General features: G+C 35.0%; 2 protein-coding genes across 3 annotated transcripts; both read left to right on the plus strand.

Annotated features, from left to right (window-relative positions):
* Positions 1-478: 478 nt before the first annotated feature.
* On the plus strand, positions 479-3,616 carry LOC108206111 (calmodulin-binding receptor-like cytoplasmic kinase 2). Its single transcript, XM_017376302.2, has 6 exons — positions 479-840; positions 1,645-1,889; positions 1,973-2,141; positions 2,291-2,380; positions 2,474-2,775; positions 3,035-3,616. The coding sequence occupies exons 1-6, from the start codon at positions 609-611 to the stop codon at positions 3,296-3,298; spliced, it is 1,302 nt and encodes a 433-aa protein (XP_017231791.1). The 5' UTR covers positions 479-608; the 3' UTR covers positions 3,299-3,616.
* Positions 3,617-4,980: 1,364 nt separating this feature from the next.
* Positions 4,981-18,664, plus strand: LOC108208696 (uncharacterized). Of its 2 annotated transcripts, none has more exons than XM_017379218.2 (23): positions 4,981-5,298; positions 5,411-5,518; positions 5,753-5,901; positions 7,619-7,700; positions 8,131-8,546; positions 9,066-9,498; positions 9,589-9,812; positions 10,345-10,540; positions 10,697-10,842; positions 10,919-11,093; positions 11,184-11,237; positions 11,978-12,157; positions 12,274-12,386; positions 13,116-13,298; positions 15,004-15,061; positions 15,413-15,472; positions 15,568-15,609; positions 15,694-15,824; positions 15,918-16,053; positions 16,137-16,214; positions 17,160-17,276; positions 17,826-17,888; positions 17,964-18,664. In XM_017379218.2, exons 1-23 carry the CDS (start codon positions 5,152-5,154, stop codon positions 18,048-18,050), a joined length of 3,378 nt encoding a protein of 1,125 aa, XP_017234707.1. In that variant the 5' UTR covers positions 4,981-5,151; the 3' UTR covers positions 18,051-18,664. The 2 variants fall into 2 exon arrangements, with proteins under 2 accessions (XP_017234707.1, XP_063943865.1); XM_064087795.1 differs by having other exon boundaries at positions 5,002-5,298; positions 15,915-16,053; positions 17,964-18,198.
* The last annotated feature ends 76 nt before the right edge of the window (positions 18,665-18,740 follow it).

Here is an 18,740-nt window from a genome sequence, read left to right on the forward strand (position 1 = left end):
GTTTTGCTAGTGCTATATTACCTACTTAAAAAGGCTGTTTAAATTTACTCAAAATTTTAATAATAAATTAAATAAAATTATCCTTAATAATATAACTATAGCTAAGCTATTTAATTACTATTATTTCATTAAAAAGGTAGGCCCCGTGTGGATTATATCAGGAACAATAAATTTTACATAAACAAAATACAAGAGTATAACTTTAAGTTACTTGTATATTATATAAAAAAGAAGTAGGAGTCCATATTAATTTCATCAGGAAAAAGTATTAATATTAATATATACAACGATATCATATCTGATGTAATAAAAATGTAAAATATGAATAATATATTAATGGTAATTTCTTGGAAGAAAAGGTATTACTGAGTTATGACCTTATGAAGGGAGAAGTCAAATGGCAATACATATGAGTGTTTTCCAAGTTGGCGCCAACCCCACCTGCTAATGTGCCTGCAGCTGAACATGTTAGTCTTGCAATGACTGCACTAAATAAAAATCAAGAACTTGAAAAGTCTACAGAGTTAAATTCACTAGAAAGTTGAAAACTTAACAAGTCTATATTTACAAATATCTCTCTCTTTGCTCTTTTTTAGTACAACAATTCAATGAAAAGTCCCAGCAAATTTTCAGGTGGCCGGAGCACTGCTTCTCAAACTCCTGACCGCGCGAGTAACGCCTCAAGCTCTGCTTATTCTTCATCTTCCTCCCAAAGATCAAATTCTAGGAGAAACCCTGTAAAAGTTGCTGCAAGATCTGTTAAAGGAGTTTTTGTGGCTTGTTTTACTCCCCCAGAATCAGAAAATACAAGGGATTTTTCCGTATATGATACCCCTTCTGGTAAAGATTGTTTCTTGTTTGCTCAAAATTCAACCAAAATGAACACACACACGCTCACACACACAAGTCTGTAGATATAAGAAGAGCCATACAGAGTTATATATGTAGAGAGTACACACACACACACTTGGGTTTTATTTGTGGCTGGGTTGAAGCCTTGATAAGGGGTTTTCTTTTGTTAAGGTTTCAGAGACTTTTATAACCTGTAAGAACTGAGGTTAAATTCTTCGAGCTGGAATTTATATACTTTTAGTTCTCTAAAGTTTAAATATACTCAACTCTCCAACCCTATAATTACTTGGTGCTCAATTGAATATATGCTCGATGATTTCGTAACCTGTTGATATCACAATGAGAACTATCTCTTATTTGGCATATCAGTTTTGGACACATCTGTGCTCCATCTTGTCGGTCAATCATTGAACTTATTGTAAGAGTGACTATATAAATTTAATCCCAATTGCTTCTTTTCTTTCCCCCTCTCGGTAATGATTTTTATGGATATCTATAGATAAGACAGTGATAGTGTATGTGTTTTATTCTGTATGATAACCATTTAAGAAATCATTTTGCAAAAGGTCAGGTCCTTTTGATGGAGTTATGAAGATTTTTGTTTTTCGAAATGCAAGGACTGCTTGGATCAATACTAAAAATATATAATTGGAGGGGCGATGTATCAACTTAAACTTTCCCCCTTCACCATTTCGGTTAACTTATCTTAAGCATGCTAATCATCATTGTCTCCTTGGCTTAGGAAGTGAGTCTGAGGCCTTGTTGGTCTTAATTGTTTTACTTTTTTTTTAGTTATTTCGGATGCTTCGGGTGCTGGCAGTGAGAAGAAACATCGCAATTCCAGCAGTTTATATGGTACTTCAAATGATTCAACACGCTTGAGGGACCCAGGAATTACAAAGTTTACTATTGCAGAAATATTGAAGGCAACAAAGAATTTTTCCCCTAATCTCAAAATTGGGCAAGGAGGTTTTGGAACAGTCTATAAAGGACAACTTCAAGATGGAACCTATGTTGCTGTTAAACGAGCTAAAAAGGTTGGAATGCATATATATTATTATTTGCTGAAGTGCTAGAATAAATCGAGGTTTGTTGCTTACTATATTCATATGCTGCCCAGAGTGTGTACGACAAACATTCAGGAGTGGAATTTCAGAGTGAAATTAACACTTTAACAGAAGTGGGGCATCTGAATTTGGTGAAGTTTTATGGGTACCTAGTGCATGAAGATGAAAAACTTGTTGTTGTGGAATATGTTCCTAATGGAACCCTTAGAGAACACTTAGAATGTAAGTACTCTCTTTGTCATTATTTGGTGGATGTTTGTGTTTTTTCCTTCCTGTCCTTTTTCTCTCCCGTGTCTTAGGAAAGGGGGCTAGAAGGTGGTAATTCATAGTTGTTACGTCTGTGTTACTAAATGTTTTGTGCATCAATACAGGCATGCATGGCGCTGTACTTGATTTCGCAGCACGGTTGGATGTTGCTATAGATGTGGCCCATGCTGTTACTTATCTTCACATGTATAGCGGTATGTGTTATCCAATAGAACTTTGCATATCGTGATAGTAAACTTCCACTATCGCTTTAGATACTTACGAAAGAGTTACTTTTCTGCAAACAGATCATCCCATTATCCACAGAGATATCAAGTCTTCCAATATTCTCCTCACAGAGAAAAACCGAGCTAAGGTGGCTGACTTTGGCTTTGCTAGGATGGTAACTGATGGTGAATCAGATGCCACCCATATATCTACCCAGGTTAAAGGAACCGCCGGATATCTTGACCCTGAATACCTGACAACTTACCAGCTCACTGAAAAAAGTGACGTTTACTCATTTGGTGTTTTACTTGTGGAACTAGTGACTGGCAGGCGGCCTATTGAAGCAAAACGAGAACTGAAGGAGAGGATAACTGCGAAATGGGTATAATTACTCTTCCAGAACTTTGGGAATTTAGTTTAACATATCTGAAAGAGCTCAAACATCATTTTGTCTTGTAACTTTGAGTTCATCAGAGGCGAGTTCATATCCACATGCTATCCATTTCAAGTCATTTTTGAAATACTTGCATTCCACTGTACTCTTCCAGCAGTATACTGCATACAACCTATAATCTATGGTCATCTAGACTTTTACTGTATAGCTATTACATAGTATTGATTTTCTTGTATTATGTGCTCAGGCCATGAAGAAGTTTTCTGAAGGAGATGCAATAATAGTTCTGGATCCGAGACTGGAAAGATCTCCCGCAAATAATTTTGCTCTAGAAAAGATTCTTGAACTAGCATTACAGTGTTTGGCACCTCACAGAAGAAACCGTCCAAGGATGAGAAGATGTGCAGAAATTTTGTGGAACATTCGGAAAGATTACACAGAACTGTTGGGTCTCAACACTCCTTCACTCTCCTCTAATTCCCAAAGAAGCCACTCAATAAGCGAGGAGTAGCCAATGTGTAACTTCAACGAATAATATTGGTGCATTTCAACTTCTTGTGATTGCTGAATCAACTCTGCAAGGTAAACACAATGTGATTTGATCCCTAAGCAAAAAAATCGTTGAAGGAGTTCAAAAATCAGATGCAAAGAACGCGCAATGTTCACTTGTTCCAGAGGAGTGGCACGCTATTTGTCTCCAGAGTACATAAGTAAAATGTGAAATTTGTTACCGATACAGCATACTGCTATATTCCTTTCTGATTGTATTTAGATATTATTCTTTTGAAGGGCTGATATATAGGAGAGCCAGTATATTTTTTTTTTAGCAGGTTCTGCAGTTCATACTTTATAGTGACCGGAGAAAATTCAATTCTACACAAGGCAAGTACATTGGACATTTTCATACCATAAAAATTCCAACTAATACATATTGTGGGAGCTTCAACAAAAGATGATCTGAATATAATCTGGCTTAAGTTGTATTGTTAAAATAATTGATCCTTGAAACTGACCTGGAGCAGAAGAATAATAAGTTTCGTATTGCAGAAGTTGCAACTTTTCTTGACCATCGTTGTGGTGGCTCTTAGCGCTACCGGGCAAGAGCAACGGCAACAGCCTCCTCACACTGCCTCCTAAGTTAATTTATACTAAACTTGATGTAAAACTATACTCCAACAGACTCTCTGTTATAAGTGTGTAAAATCTAATTTATAAGTGAACAAAGAGGATGTTGAGGAAGGCTGTTGGAGTCCTAGTATTCACTCTTGTGTAAATGACCTAAGAGTATTATAATGATTTTTATAAGGAGAGTTAATGCAGCAACTCTTGGAGTTGCTCAACAATCCCTAAAAATATGGCTCGACTTGGAAGCTATGATTGTGATCATGTGGTGAGGCGTCATGTCATATAAGTAGCTATGATTGTAATCATATCAGTGAGGCGTCATGTCATATAAGTGCGGTCAAGAAAAGTAAAAATCAACTTCTTGGAGAGGCGTTACCAGACATGCACCAAGAAAGTGATTAAAGTTACCGGGTGTTTGACCTGCTTAAAAGCCAACTCTTGGTATTATAAGTTAGAAGCAATTATTTATACCGTTTTTGTAAAAACCAAAGAAATACTTATAGGAAGCTTAGAATATTGGGGCTGTTTGGGTTAATTTAAAAGCTCTGAGAGAAAAGCTTAAAATAAGTTAATAAAGGGTTTGGAAAAGAAGAAAAAACTCTGAGAGAAAAACTAGCATTCTCAGTTTCGTAAAAGTGTTTCCGCTTATCTACACAAACGGGTTAAGAAAAGGAGAATGCCGGAAGCGGGAGCTGCTTCCGGAAAACAAACACCCCCATAAGCTTTTATTATATGACTTCTACTTTTTCCCCAAACATTTTAATCACTTATAAGTTTTAACTTCTTCCACTTCACTTTTTTATTTTTTATTTAAAAAAAGAAACACTTATTTTAAACTCACACAAATGACCCGAAACCCAATCCTCAACTTTCGAAAATTACTTCTGAACTTTTTATACAAGCGATACGAATAACTTAAAAACTTAATCGGTGCCAAACACACCTGTATTCGGAAACAAAGTAAAATACAAAGTACGAACTTAACAGTTAACGCCCCCGTAATTTTATTTCAAGTTTGTAAAAAGTAAGCATTGTTATTAAGATATTATTAAATAAGTCTTTCTTCCCACTCTGAATATAGTAGATCCAAACAGCTTCTTCTTCATCTTGTTCCTGCAATTCAATTGATACGCTGTAAATTCAATTCAATTGATACGCTATATATTTGGTTGCGGAATCAAAACCAGTCCATGTGTTCATAATTATACACCCGCGCGTCTCAATTCGTGTAATCTGAAGATGTATATGACATACGGATGGCCACAAGTGATCCCGCTAGAATCAGGCAATTGCCCTACATCGGAGCGCATCATTTACCTCAAAGTGTTGAATCGCTTGTTGCTCGTTGTGGCTCCTTCTCATCTCGAGCTCTGGACCTCTTCTCAGGTCACGCATCATATTCATCTTTTTTTTTTTTTTTTAATTAGTATTAGTTTTATGTTGTGGTTAGTGCGTGTGTGTTAATGTGAATTGATTTGATTGAATTTGGGGGTTTCAGCATAGAGTGAGACTGGGGAAGTATAAAAGAGATTCCGAGTCGATTCTCAAGGAAGGCGAGAATTCGCAAGCTGTTTGGAGTCCTGATGGCAAATTCATTGCCGTTCTTGTGAGTTTTGTGTTTTATGTATTCTACATTGTTATGTGATTAGTGGTATGTAGTATGATGCTTATTTCATGATTTTAGTAGTTTATGATGACTACACTCCACAAGGGGATTATAGTTAGCTGTTAGAACTGTAGTTGACATGATTTTAACGGGTAGATCTGGATTTTTCGAGTTCTAAAGGAATGCAACACTGATTTTTTTTTTTTTTAATTATTTAATGAACATTTGTTGCAGACGGCTTCTTTTTATCTTCACATATTGAAGGTCCAGTTCACGGATAAAAGAATCCATTTAGGTGGAAAGCAACCATCAAGTCTGTATCTTGCCTCCATTTCTTTATTGCTCAATGAGCAGGTGCCTTCTCTCAAAACGGGATTGAATGTGTAAGTTCAGAATCTTGTAAATATTGATCACTTGTGAAGTTCGGCTCTTATTTCTAAGATAAACAAACCCTCGGGTTATTGAATCACAATTCAAATCATAACCCCAATCTCAAATAGAGAAAAAAATTACCTAATGACTAAGGCCCGATAACAATTGGGCTATATTATAAGGGTTTGGCTAGTGTGTGCTCATGGGCAAATGCTAAGCGCTAAATTTGATGTATTTAGCTTGTTTTGATTGGTGGAGCTTTTGTATATGTAGGGGGTCCACCATTATTAATAAGTAGTAGCCAATCAAAATGAGTTAAATACATGAAGTTTGGTGCTTAACATGTGCCCATGGGCACACCATAGAAAAACCGATATCATAAATAAACTACTTAACTAATAAACTAGTAGCCCCACATATATAACTAACTAAACAACCACCAATTTTATAAACACTGAATATGATCATACTATCCACTAATAAAAATAAAACTCCTTTTGTTTTCCTACTACGATGGTTGTGTCAACTTTTTATCCGTGTATGAATGCCATGAGTAGAAAGGGGAAGAATTAAAATGCTTATACTGGCATCTTGTAACATATTTGTATGATTTTACTTTCACTCAGTTGGGCATTTGCATATTTCTTGTTGAGGTGAAGATTCTGTATTCCGTTAAATTATTCGTTAATTATGCATGATCAAATTGCTTCTTAGCTTCTTCTTACCTAGGGCAAGTCCAAGGGTGATGTAAATAATGTAATCTTGTTCTATATCTACAGTATATAAAGAAAACTAAAATTCACTACTACATTGATGTTTTGTCCTAAAATAGAACAATGTTATAAAAGCATGTCCAATAGTTGTGTTAAATTAGATAGAGGCATTGCCATAATTTAGCAGCAAATAGTGTTAAAACAACACCATGTCTCCGATAATTAGTTCTATATTTTGTTCCAAAATATCACCAAACACTCCTAGTACCCAGCTATTCTGAATACAAAATTAATTTTTCTACTTAACTTTTTCACTTTTTAATGAGGTGTCAATTATAGATTTTGCACAAAGTTAATATCGTCTATTTTAGCACTAGATATAAAACACTATTGGAGTAATAAATTTTAGTTGTTGTTTTATAATATGTAATATAGATGCAGAACAAGATATGGCACACCATTGGGCTTGCCTTAACTTGTGCTATATTTAGTACAAATGATAGATGTATCTATAATTGCCACCTTCTCAAAAAGTGAAAAGAGAGAGAGAAGTTGATAAAAAAAAGAAAGGGTATTTGAAAATATGGGATACTTGAATGCTAGTTAATTTGAACTTAAAAGTATGATGTATTTGGAAGTTGGAAAATTTTGAAATAAGATTTAGAACCATTATGAATTAATTTGTATATGTAATGATTTTGCAGGTTCTTATAGTGGTGACTTAAGATTGTTTGTAGAATATATAAATATATGCTCGTATTACAGTGTGATTCATCCCTTTTTGATTTTTGCGATTCTCATGTAACATGTTTGTTGAATTGTAGAAGTTACTATTTCCCATGCACATTAAATTTTTCTGTTGAATTGAATATGTGATAACATTATGTAAGCTATATCTTGCAATATGCACCTATTTTCTGCTCGAGTCTTTACACAATATTAATGTGGTCACTCTCCAATATTATAAATCTTTAGGTCGAGTCATTTGTCACCGATTTTTTTATATGACCAACAGGAGCAATCTAATTTGCGACAATAAAAACTTGCTCTTTGGACTCTCTGATGGATCATTGTACAACATATCCTGGAAGGGTGAGGTAATCCATATGTTCTTTTGTAAAAATTTAATATGGAATCAAGTCGATGCCTTTTTGCAAGTTGAGTTTTTGCTTTGCATAAGAATAGCACCTAGTATGGTGTCTTGTTGGGGAATATTAAAGCATTTAAGTTGCTTGCTGGCGTATATGGTTTTCTATGTTCTTATACAAAATTTAGTGAGCAGAATGATGTACTGTTCAGAGAGATATTATCTGTCAAATTGCTGAGAAGTAGGGTTAGCTTCTATATGATTCTTTACTATAGAGGTGTACTGGGTCATAATTTTATTAGCAACTGTTAGTGGCTCTGTTTTATTCTTATTTGTTTTGGAGTGGTGAGCTTCTTGTCTTGGATTTTCTTCTTCTTGAACTTCTATCTCCTTCAGTGTACTTCATTGGTAACTGGTTACTGTTTCTTTGTTTTAAACAGTTTGCTGGACCCTTTGAACTTGATTTTAACTTGGGGAACAGCAACGAAGCTTCTACAACGACACGATCACTGGAGAATGGTGTTTCTTTTGGACGGATTCAAACTGTTCCTGTTTGCAGTCAAAATTTATCCAAAAAGTCTGCTGTTACATGTCTGGAGTTCTCAATGTCCTTAAGGCTGTTATTTGTGTTGTTCTCTGATGGACAATTAGTTTTATGTTCTGTAAGTAAGAAAGGTCTGAAGCAAGCTGATTCTATTAAAGCGGAGAAGCAATTGGGTCCTGGTGATGCAACATGTACTTCAGTTGCTTCAGAGCAAAAAATTCTTGCTGTTGGTACAAGACGAGGCATAGTAGAATTGTATGACCTTGCAGAATCTGTTTCAATTATCCGTTCGGTATCAGTATATGATTGGGGGTAAGCTTTTTTACTTCACTCTGACTTTTAAATAAGTGGAATGTAATATCTGCAAAGATTTATTTGCTAGACATATTACATGGAGTTTTGTGATCTTTTACATAAAGAGACACGCTTGGTTAGTTGGTTGTGGGTGTTTCTCTGGAAGGGGGATGTTATTTCACAATAAGACATGATTATGATAAAATTCCCTTTGGACCACAATAAACACCACTTCTGTATGGCATGCTGGTTAAATACTTTTAAACTTCCTCTTTGTACATAAAATTAGTAATAAAGAAAATGTATTCACAGAATGACCTTTGAATTGTGTTATCTTGAAAAGGAAATTAGGAGGGAATGTTGTAAAAGTACATTCTTCATTCATACTTGATATTTTAAGAATTTTTTGTCAAGGGTTATATCGTAAATATTTGTTACAAAATTTGAGGCATTCTAAAAAGCTTCTTAGCCAATGCAAATTTTTTAATTCATAGAATTGTGTAAATGAGGTTGAATGTTTGGCATGGCTTTACACAGCTATTCAATGGATTATACTGGCGCAGTCAGTTGTATTTCATGGACTCCAGATCAATCTGCTTTTGCTGTTGGATGGAAGTTCAGAGGACTTACAGTCTGGTCCGTCTCGGGATGTCGCCTAATGTCCACAATACGTCAGACTGGTCTGAGTACTGTATCCTCTCCTGTGAATAAGTCAAATCACGATTTTAAGCATGAACCCATATTAGGTGGCACCTCATTGCTGCAGTGGGATGAATATGGATATAAGCTGTATGCTATTGAAGAAGGATCTTCTGAGAGAATTATTGCATTCTCTTTTGGGAAATGTTGTCTTAACAGAGGTGTTTCAGGCTCAACATACGTCCGTCAAGTTGTATATGGTGAAGATCGATTGCTTGTTGTGCAGTCTGAAGTTACTGAAGAACTTAAACTTTTGCATATTAACCTTCCAGTTATGTTATATATACAGCAACTATGTTGGTTTTCTTCATTTTAATATGCTATATGGTCACTCTACTAAAACAATGTTGATCTGTTCCAGGTTTCATATATATCCCAAAACTGGCCAATTCTACATGTGGCAGCTAGCAAAGATGGTATGTTCTTGGCTGTTGCTGGCCTTCACGGGTTAATCATTTATGACGTAAGATTAAATAAGTGGCGATTATTCGGAGATATTACCCAAGAACAGAAGATCCAGTGCAGAGGCTTGTTATGGATGGGAAAAATTGTTGTTGTATGCAATTATGACGACTCCTCTAACACGTGAGAACTTCATGCAGTTTTTATAAACATAATTTTTTATTCTGACGTTTCATTGTGGTGAAGTTCAAAATGGCCCAACTGCATAGACACTCTTACTGACTATACAGACTTTATTTCTTGCTTAAATGAACACTTCTAATTATATCTCTTCTCGGGCTATACTACTCTATTTTGCTTTCAAGTCACTTTTAAAAGAAAATAAAGTTTTCAAAATCCGCCAGCCAGGTATATAGTTTCTGTTTATAACATTTTCATTGTAAATGTTACTAAGTGGCTGTTTGGCTTCGTAAGTAAAAGACTGTTTTCCGTTTTTAAAAAACAGAAAAACAGTGTTCAGAAAATAGACGTGGTCTTTAGCCCTATTTTTATAAACAGTTTTCAGAAAATATACAACCAGAAAACAGTTTTTAAAACCAGAAAACATGAAAATGTTGTTTCTGAATACAGAAAACAGGAAACAAACGCAAACAACAACTAAGTCGCTAACAGTTCTTATCCGCTTAACATAGACTTATAAAATTGATGTTTCCAGGTATGAACTACTATTTTATCCAAGATATCACCTGGATCAGAGCTCCCTACTCTATCAGAAACCACTGCTTGCACAACCAATGGTTATGGATGTATACCAAGACTATTTACTTGTCACATACAGACCATTTGATGTCCATATATTCCATGTGAAGATATCCGGTGAACTGACACCTTCTAGTACTGCTTACTTGCAGGTATGTTGTTAATTACTATCTCCCCAGAGTTTTTTAGAAGATGTTATTAGTAAAGTTTGGAGTGGTATGACGCACTTTACTTTGGATGAGGTCTTTTTTAAAATTAATTTTGTTCTTAAATCTTCATGGTTTCTTAAGTAATAAAATGACAAACAGCTTTCTACAGTACGGGAGTTATCAATCATGACTGCGAAAAACCATCCTTCTGCAATGCGCTTTATTCCTGATCAACATAAAAGGGATTATATACCAGGAAAGAGCATGTCATCTTCATTAGATTTATCAGCAAAAGAACCTGTTAGGTATGCCTTCTTGATTTAATCAGACCCAGAGAGTGTTTCTTTTGAGACATTTCATTGACTACTTGGCCTTCTTTAGATGTTTGATATTGAGGACCAATGGGGGACTTTCTGTACTTGATCTGCATGATGGACGGGAAAAAGATCTCACTGATTCAATTGAATTGTTTTGGGTTACCTGTGGCCAGTCAGATGAAAAAACAAATTTAATTGGAGAAGTGTCATGGTTAGATTATGGCCATCGAGGGATGCAGGTGACAGTTACCGTAATCTTTTGGAAATTTTCTTTTAGTTTCCGTTAATGTTCCCTGATATAAATTTTAAGTCAACTGTCATCTTTACAGGTGTGGTATCCTTCTTCAGGTCTTGAGCCCTTTCAGCAGGAAGACTTCTTACAGGTATTCATGTTTATAAATGCTGTTTCAAATACTGATAAGAAAGGGGGCCTGATAATGTTAAATCATATTTGATGCATTCCTCTTTTTAACCATAAAGTTGGTCGTAATTTTTGTTAATAAAACTTGTGAGGAATGCTTAAAAGGATTCTATGCCGGAAAATGTGAATATGCCTTTTATTTTATATTTCACATCTTCCAGAGCAAGCTGGTTGGCTGGTGGATCGATTAAACCTTGAGCCTGTTTTGGGAGGCTTAAAGCCTGCGGCTTAAGTCATTTTTAAAGTTAAGCTGAAAAATGTCTGTTTGACTAGTAAGTCAGAAGCTGACTTAATGTTAATAAGCCAAAAACTGAATTAAAGTCAAAAGTTGGTAGGATGTACTCATTTGAACAATTTCTGTTAATTTTATTATTATTTTTAAATAAAAATCAATTTTATCACTCAAATAAATAACATATCAAATTTATTTTTATTATCACATTTCTAATAACTCATAAGTCACCTGTAATATAAAATTACCTAAACAAACAATTTAAGCTGCCACACTTATCACCTTAAGTCACTATAAGCCGTAAGACATTATTTAAGTTCACCTAAACGGACTCTTTTTCCCAATGATGTTGTAACTTTTATATTGTAGATTTTTGATTCTGGGTTCTAATTGGTCTCAACATTGTCAAGGTTTAGAGTCTTTTCTATTGTTGGTTCATGATGTTTAAGTTATCTTATATATGTCTTCAGTTGGATCCTGAGCTGGAATTTGATCGTGAAGTGTATCCACTTGGTCTACTTCCAAATGCTGGTATTGTAGTTGGTGTTTCACAGAGGATGTCATTTGCAGCATGTACAGAGTTTCCATGTTTTGAGCCAACTCCTCAAGCTCAAACGATCTTGCACTGCTTACTTCGGCACCTTCTCCAGGTCCAAAATTTGAAATTTTATCACATCACAAATATCCATCATATGTCAATCAATGGAAAAAAGAAATCATGAATTATTCTGTCTCATGTTGTGTTCTTTTAATTTGGTCATTTTAGAGGAACAAAAATGAAGAAGCCCTACAGTTAGCACTATTATCGGCTGAGAAGCCACATTTTTGCCATTGTTTGGAGTGGCTTCTTTTTACAGTTTTCGAGGCTGATATTTCGAGGTAATTTATATCCAGTACGCAAGCTTGCAGAGCTCCACCACTCTTCCTATATTATGTTTACATGAAATAAATAGATTGTTCTATGCCAGTATTTTTAAACCAGTGGCGTTGTGGCATACGATATCGAGTTTTAAGAAGCTCAGATCATCATTCTCTAATATGGTTTGTCAGTAAACCACTCATGGTTTGTCATAGTAATCGTTCTTCTCCATTGGTGTTAATGTGTCACTAGGTTCGCCATTAGTCCCTCATCTACACCAGGTGTTTGGGAATATCTTCCGAGCAAGCCCTTTCTCTGCACTTCTGCACATGCATAGATTCAATCTTATATCTCTGCTCACTGAACTTGTGCACTTAAAGTTCTACACCACACATGATCAGACCACTGAAAACGACTTTGTTGCATCTTTTCCTCTGTGGGAGCTACCCCACCTTATCCTATTGTCTTTCTTTCTCAGTTTTTCTCATCTCATGTAACCACACATCCTAAAAAGTAGGCACATGTCTTCTTCAGATGTTATTTTGTTGTCTATGAAGTCAGAAGGTTTTCATAGTAGTCAGTACGTTTCTCTTTAGAGATCAAATATTATTTGTAGCATTAAAATTTGCATTATGTTTTTCATTGCCCATGAAGTTTGATTATCTACAATGGTTGTACATCTGACCTATTGATAAAGTCTGAGCTTGATGTCTGCTAGGTATTAATATATTGAAACTTATCTTGTGTAGGCAAAGTCCAAGCAAAAATCGGCGCTTAAACCCAGATAATTTTAGTAGTTGCTCTCTTTTGGAGAAGACCTGTGATCTAATAAAGAAATTTCCCGAGTATTTTGATGTTGTTGTTAGCGTAGCAAGGAAAACTGATGGTCGACACTGGGCTGATCTTTTTTCTGCTGCTGGAAGGTCAACAGAGTATGTGATAGTTTTATGTTACTAATACAATTCTCGAGGGAATATTAATAGACAAGAAAGTGTGAAAATTGATCCATACCATCTAACATGATTGAATGGTAAATTGGTAATACTAAGAAGTAGAAATCTTTCTGATGAAAGCCTAAGCCACAGTGGCTGGGTTTATTTGGACCAAGTTGGTTTTTGTTGGTATAACATTTTTTTTTTGCTTTTGACTACTTGAAGGAACACTTGTGAAACACTCTTATAAAGGAAGCCTGGTAATAGAAAGTGTTTCTAATAAAACTTAATGAGTCATAATAAGTCGTGATTGAATTATAAGTCACTTCAATAAGAGCAGACCAATATATTATGTCAGATTGTCAGGTGTGAAAGAAATCTGTTTATTGCCTCTTCTGTAATTTGTATGTTTTATGGAAGTCTTCTAGTGATATGTGATATGACCGACTTCAATGGTCTATTCTCTTTGCCATGTTATGAATAAGGGGTCATACGATGGGAAGATATGATATATTATATATAATGACGGTCGATTAAGTCTTAAGAGTATAGATAATTGTGATCTACTTCTATAACTCCAGTTAATGGTAGTTGAGTTGGTTTACTTGACACTCTCCATCTATTTTGAGTATACAGAAGATTGACATCTAATTTGATAATAGATACAAAGTTACCAGTAATTATTTATCACTGAGGTGAATAACAATTCATTAAAAGTTTTATTTGATCTGAGCAAGGAAGATACAGAAGCAGTTAAGATTATTTTAATCATATCTGTTCTTATTCAAACAATTCATCTTTTGCCAGGATATTACAATATTCACTCAGACCTGGGTCGAATATGAACAAGATGGTTGTGGATGTGGGATCTGAGTCTGATCCTTCATGTTATTTGATTTTGCAGATGAATTCATGTGTGATTGTGCTAAAGATACTTATGAGACAACTAGATACTCTTTTTCAATGAAAAAAGTAATCTGTCACACTTGCATGCTAATCCCCTTCAATTCGAATTTTGGATCCATACCACATGATGCTTATATATTCAAATTAGAATCTGATGCTAAGATTATTAGCCTGAGCCCATCCACTTCTTCACATCTTTGGGCAAGTCTTTTTGTAGACAAAAAGGGTAGGAACAAAATTTGGACTCCAAAATGCACAGATTTGTTGAATAAAATTAGTTCCTGTTACTCACTGTGTCCAGACTGGTTTAGTACTTCAGGTTTTTGTTTGTTTTTTTTTTTTTTTTTTTTGGGGGGGGGGGGGGGGGGGGGGGCAAGTTGATTTACTACTAATAATATTTTGTGCTTAAATGATTCCAATTTTTTACTTTTTTAAGTAAAACAAGTACGATTACCTGTTATATATATATATATATATATATAAAATCAAGGCATTGAATTTCGTTATGGTATAAGTAATTTGCATAACAAAATAGTCTACTTGACCCAAATAACCCAAACAGGCTTGTTTTCAGGGTGGGATGAGGTAGAAATCAGGCATTGACTCGTGTTTAACTTTGCTCCCATTTTTGTGTTTCTTCTTCTTTATGATGTAAAAACCTGAATACCCAAAATTACTTGTGTTTAAAGTTTCACTACCTTTGATCCATCGATACATAAATTTTCTGAGCCTGCAAATTTAGTTGCGATGTTAATTATTTTATCTTTGTGCATTAGTGTAACTATTTCTGATATTGCAGGTTATTTGAGGAATGCTTTCAAAGAAGATGGTACCGTACTGCAGCTGGCTACATACTTGTAAGAAATTATTGGTCAATATGCAGGAGTTTTAGTTTTCAAAATTAAACCTAAAAACACATGAGCAATTGAAAGTCCATCTGTTCCACTTAGTTTGGGGGGATTTTATTACTATATTTGGCATACAAAAGATCAAGCCTCGAATGAAATATACACTTTGCTGTATAAAAGTTCATATCAGATCAATTCATTTACACCGTGTGCTTTACTTTTCCACCCGTCTTCTTTTCTATTTTTTATTTGAATGGAGAATGATAGTTTTCAAATTGTACAAGTTCAGATTGTCAATGCAGCATTAAATAATATATCTGATGTTTTATGCATAATCTTCTATCTTCTTCTGTTCCAAAGGTTATCGCCAAACTTGAAGGTCCTGCTGTAAGTCAATACTGTGCTTTACGCCTATTACAGGTAACATACCCATGTTTGTACTCCTTCTCCCTCTCTCTTTAAACACATCCAGTGACTTCGTAATGAACAAAACTAAGCGCACTAGAATTATGCAGGCAACTCTTGATGAGTCTTTCTATGAACTCGCGGGGGAGCTGGTATATGCTCAGATTCCAATTTATTCTTTTAAATTCCTTATATACATATTATTAAGTGGGCTCAATAATTACTTTGTTACTCAGGTGAGGTTTCTCCTGAGATCTGGAAGAGAGTATGATCCTCCAGCATCAGATTCAGAAAAATTGTCTCCGCGATTCCTGGGCTACTTCAGTGTTCCTTCAAGTTTTCGTAGGCAGTCTGTTGAGCCTAAAAGGCGAGTCAGCGCATCTGTAATCTAATTTACATGTTACCTGAGCTGCAGTTTCAATATTTATCTGATAATTTGACACATTTTATTGTGTAGCAGCCCCCCTTTTAAAGAGCAGAATGCACATGTTGCTTCTGTTAAGAATATTCTTGAAAGTCATGCTAGTTATCTAATGTCTGGGAAGGAACTTTCCAAGCTTGTTGCATTTGTGAAAGGCACCCAGTTTGATCTTGTGGTGAGTTTTACATTTCTCTTCGGTATTAATCTTGTATCTTCTTCTGTCACTTTATCTTTGAGCAGCAGTAAAACTTATTGCAGGAGTACCTTCAACGAGAAAGGTACGGGAGTGCTCGTTTGGATGATTTTGCTTCAGGCCTTGAATTAATTGGTCAGAAGGTAGTGGCATCTAGAAACTATCTTGTGAATATTATCATGCATGTGATGTTTTTTTTTTACTGATTTTGTTTTTAACCTGTTTAACTACGTAATGTTACTGTGACTACCATAGTTTATAACATGGAGGAATTATGTTATGAAATCTGGTGTGGAATTTTGTGATTTACATGCCCATAATAGTTTTTCATTTACTTTCTTCGGGTTTGAACCGATCTACACTTCTCTTCTTTACTATTACCGTCTCCATATATATATATATATATATATATATATATATATATATACAGATGAATCACGAAATCTTAAATTCTCTATATTGGGTTCGAGAATAAATTTTCTAGACGTAAGTTATCTTTGTACCTAATAAATAAGTTGTACATTTTACTTTCTCTTGCCCTTATCATTATTGAATTGTGTTTTAAAAAAGAGAAGCATTTTCAGATAATTATTATACTTAGAGTTTTGCAACTTCAGAAAAGTTTAATGATATTTTTGTCAAATTCGTCCTCTTGTAATAGGAAGGAATTGTATTATTGTGAGTTTGTGACATTCACTTGGTGTCTAATTGTCTGTCCGTGGCTAGCCGTTACCCTTACCTCTTAATATTATGTCTTCTCTTCTGCTTCAATTTGGTCAAAGAAGCCCAAGTTTGTGACTTGGTGCACGTACCAGCATACTATTTTTTCTTGGTTTTGTAAGGTACAGAATGAGTGGTTACCTTCAAATTGATGTACATAGTCTGAGTAGGTCTCAATCTTAAGTTGGTAGTTTTGAGCACTAGGTCTTGACAATTATATATTAGATCTTGATACCACCAAGATAAAAAGCGAAAATTGTCTTGATACTTCCTGTTAATTTATTAATCACTGTAATTCTATTTAGTATTTATGTTACAGTTAATGATCTGTTGTCAATAATTAATTTTGAGAATAAATGAATTTTCAGCTTCAAATGGGAATTCTGCAAAGCCGCTTGGATGCAGAATTTCTTTTGGCTCATATGTGCTCAGTCAAGTTTAAGGAGTGGATTGTGGTGTTGGCAACTCTATTGAGAAGATCTGAGGTTGACTACTATTGCTTACCTCTTCTGTTTAACTGACATAAACTAAATCACAGATTAATATCTGATTTTGAGTTAAAATTATACATGTTTTTATCAAAGTTTGGAAACCAAACAGAACCAATCTTAATGTTACTGGATGATTTCATGCTAAAGTTGTTAAGAGTGACAACCTACTGCATATGGAAATGAAATTCTACTAGATTATGTCATTATTATGATCTCTTCTGCCTCTAGGTTGAAAGTAAGGCTTGTGTAGTAATTCTGATTGGCCTAAGATGTATAATTACTTATGACAGAAGAAGCTAATTTTATTGTTTTTTAAAATTAGTGGCATCTTTTGAATCTGAATAAAAATATTTAAAGTCTTGTCAGATGGTGGATGATATCTATGGAAGTCCAAGCCACAAATTATATGAGAGAATAAGGGACTATTTTTTGTGTTCATGGATATGTTACATTTTACAGGAATTCAATTAGTCATGACTGTTCTAATTACCTGATATCACTTTAGTCCAGATCTTTGAAGTCAGAACTCATCTTGTTGTGCAGATTCTTTTTGATTTATTTCAGCATGATATGCGTTTATGGAAAGCATACAGCACTACTATCCAGGTAGGTCTCTTAAAGCTTTACTGCTACTTTTGTATATGAACTCGTGTTCACCCTAATTCCCGTGTATACATTCAGTCTCATTCAGCATTCACCGAGTACCATGATTTGCTTGAAGCCCTAGAGGAGAAACTCTCGTCGACAAAGGAATCAGAAGAGGAGTAGATAAACCGACGATATTGCCTCCCTTGAAAAAGTTATATAAAAACATTGATGGAGATTTCCTGTTTCAAGTCAAAAGGTTCTATGCAAATCACATAACTAGGGGCGGGAGTGTCATAATCTCTGGTGTAGTCGGGTGCTAAGGAGACCTGGATTAAGTGTTTGTCCCTTGTGGAAATTTTGTGCTCCTGTAAATCATAATGAGTTAGATGGCTCATGAGTTCGATGGCTCCTTTACTCTTCGTGTTTTGGTCTTTAGGAAGGCACCCAATATTTTTTTGCGAGGCATATATAGTAGTATTTCCTTTCCTACTCCCCTCACCCTCACGTGCTTTGCCTTAGTAGTATAAACTGCTTTAGCGTTCCACCATGTTCGTGGTAAAACAAGAGGAAAACTTATGACTGCACAGAATACCCAAAGGCGGTTTTGGTAGGTTGAAACTGTTTCTTCATAGTTATTGTTGTGCAGTGTGAGTATAGTTTCTGCAAGTCAATCAGCCGATGTAATTATAAAGGTAAGCCGGTAAGGTGTAGTCCTACAAATGTACCGTTAAAGACTGTCACATGTATCAAACATTTGTTCTTAATGATTTAGGACTCGTGTTGACCCTTCAAAATAGCAGTCCCCTATTTTATTTGCTTACGTATGCACAATTCTGAACTTTTTGTTGACCTAGTTTATTGGGCTCAAAA

Source organism: Daucus carota, chromosome 2 (assembly GCF_001625215.2).
Source record: "Daucus carota subsp. sativus chromosome 2, DH1 v3.0, whole genome shotgun sequence".
NCBI classification, from domain to species: domain Eukaryota; kingdom Viridiplantae; phylum Streptophyta; class Magnoliopsida; order Apiales; family Apiaceae; genus Daucus; species Daucus carota.

Coding starts and splice junctions, on each gene's coding strand:
- LOC108208696 (XM_064087795.1), top strand. CDS start 5,152: ATGTATATGACATACGGATGGCCACAAGTGATCCCGCTAGAATCAGGC. Junction 7,701..8,130: donor ACATATCCTGGAAGGGTGAG/GTAATCCATATG, acceptor TGTTTTAAACAG/TTTGCTGGACCCTTTGAACT. Junction 16,215..17,159: donor TTGAATTAATTGGTCAGAAG/GTAGTGGCATCT, acceptor ATGAATTTTCAG/CTTCAAATGGGAATTCTGCA.
- LOC108206111 (XM_017376302.2), top strand. CDS start 609: ATGAAAAGTCCCAGCAAATTTTCAGGTGGCCGGAGCACTGCTTCTCAA. Junction 841..1,644: donor CGTATATGATACCCCTTCTG/GTAAAGATTGTT, acceptor CTTTTTTTTTAG/TTATTTCGGATGCTTCGGGT. Junction 2,776..3,034: donor AGAGGATAACTGCGAAATGG/GTATAATTACTC, acceptor TTATGTGCTCAG/GCCATGAAGAAGTTTTCTGA.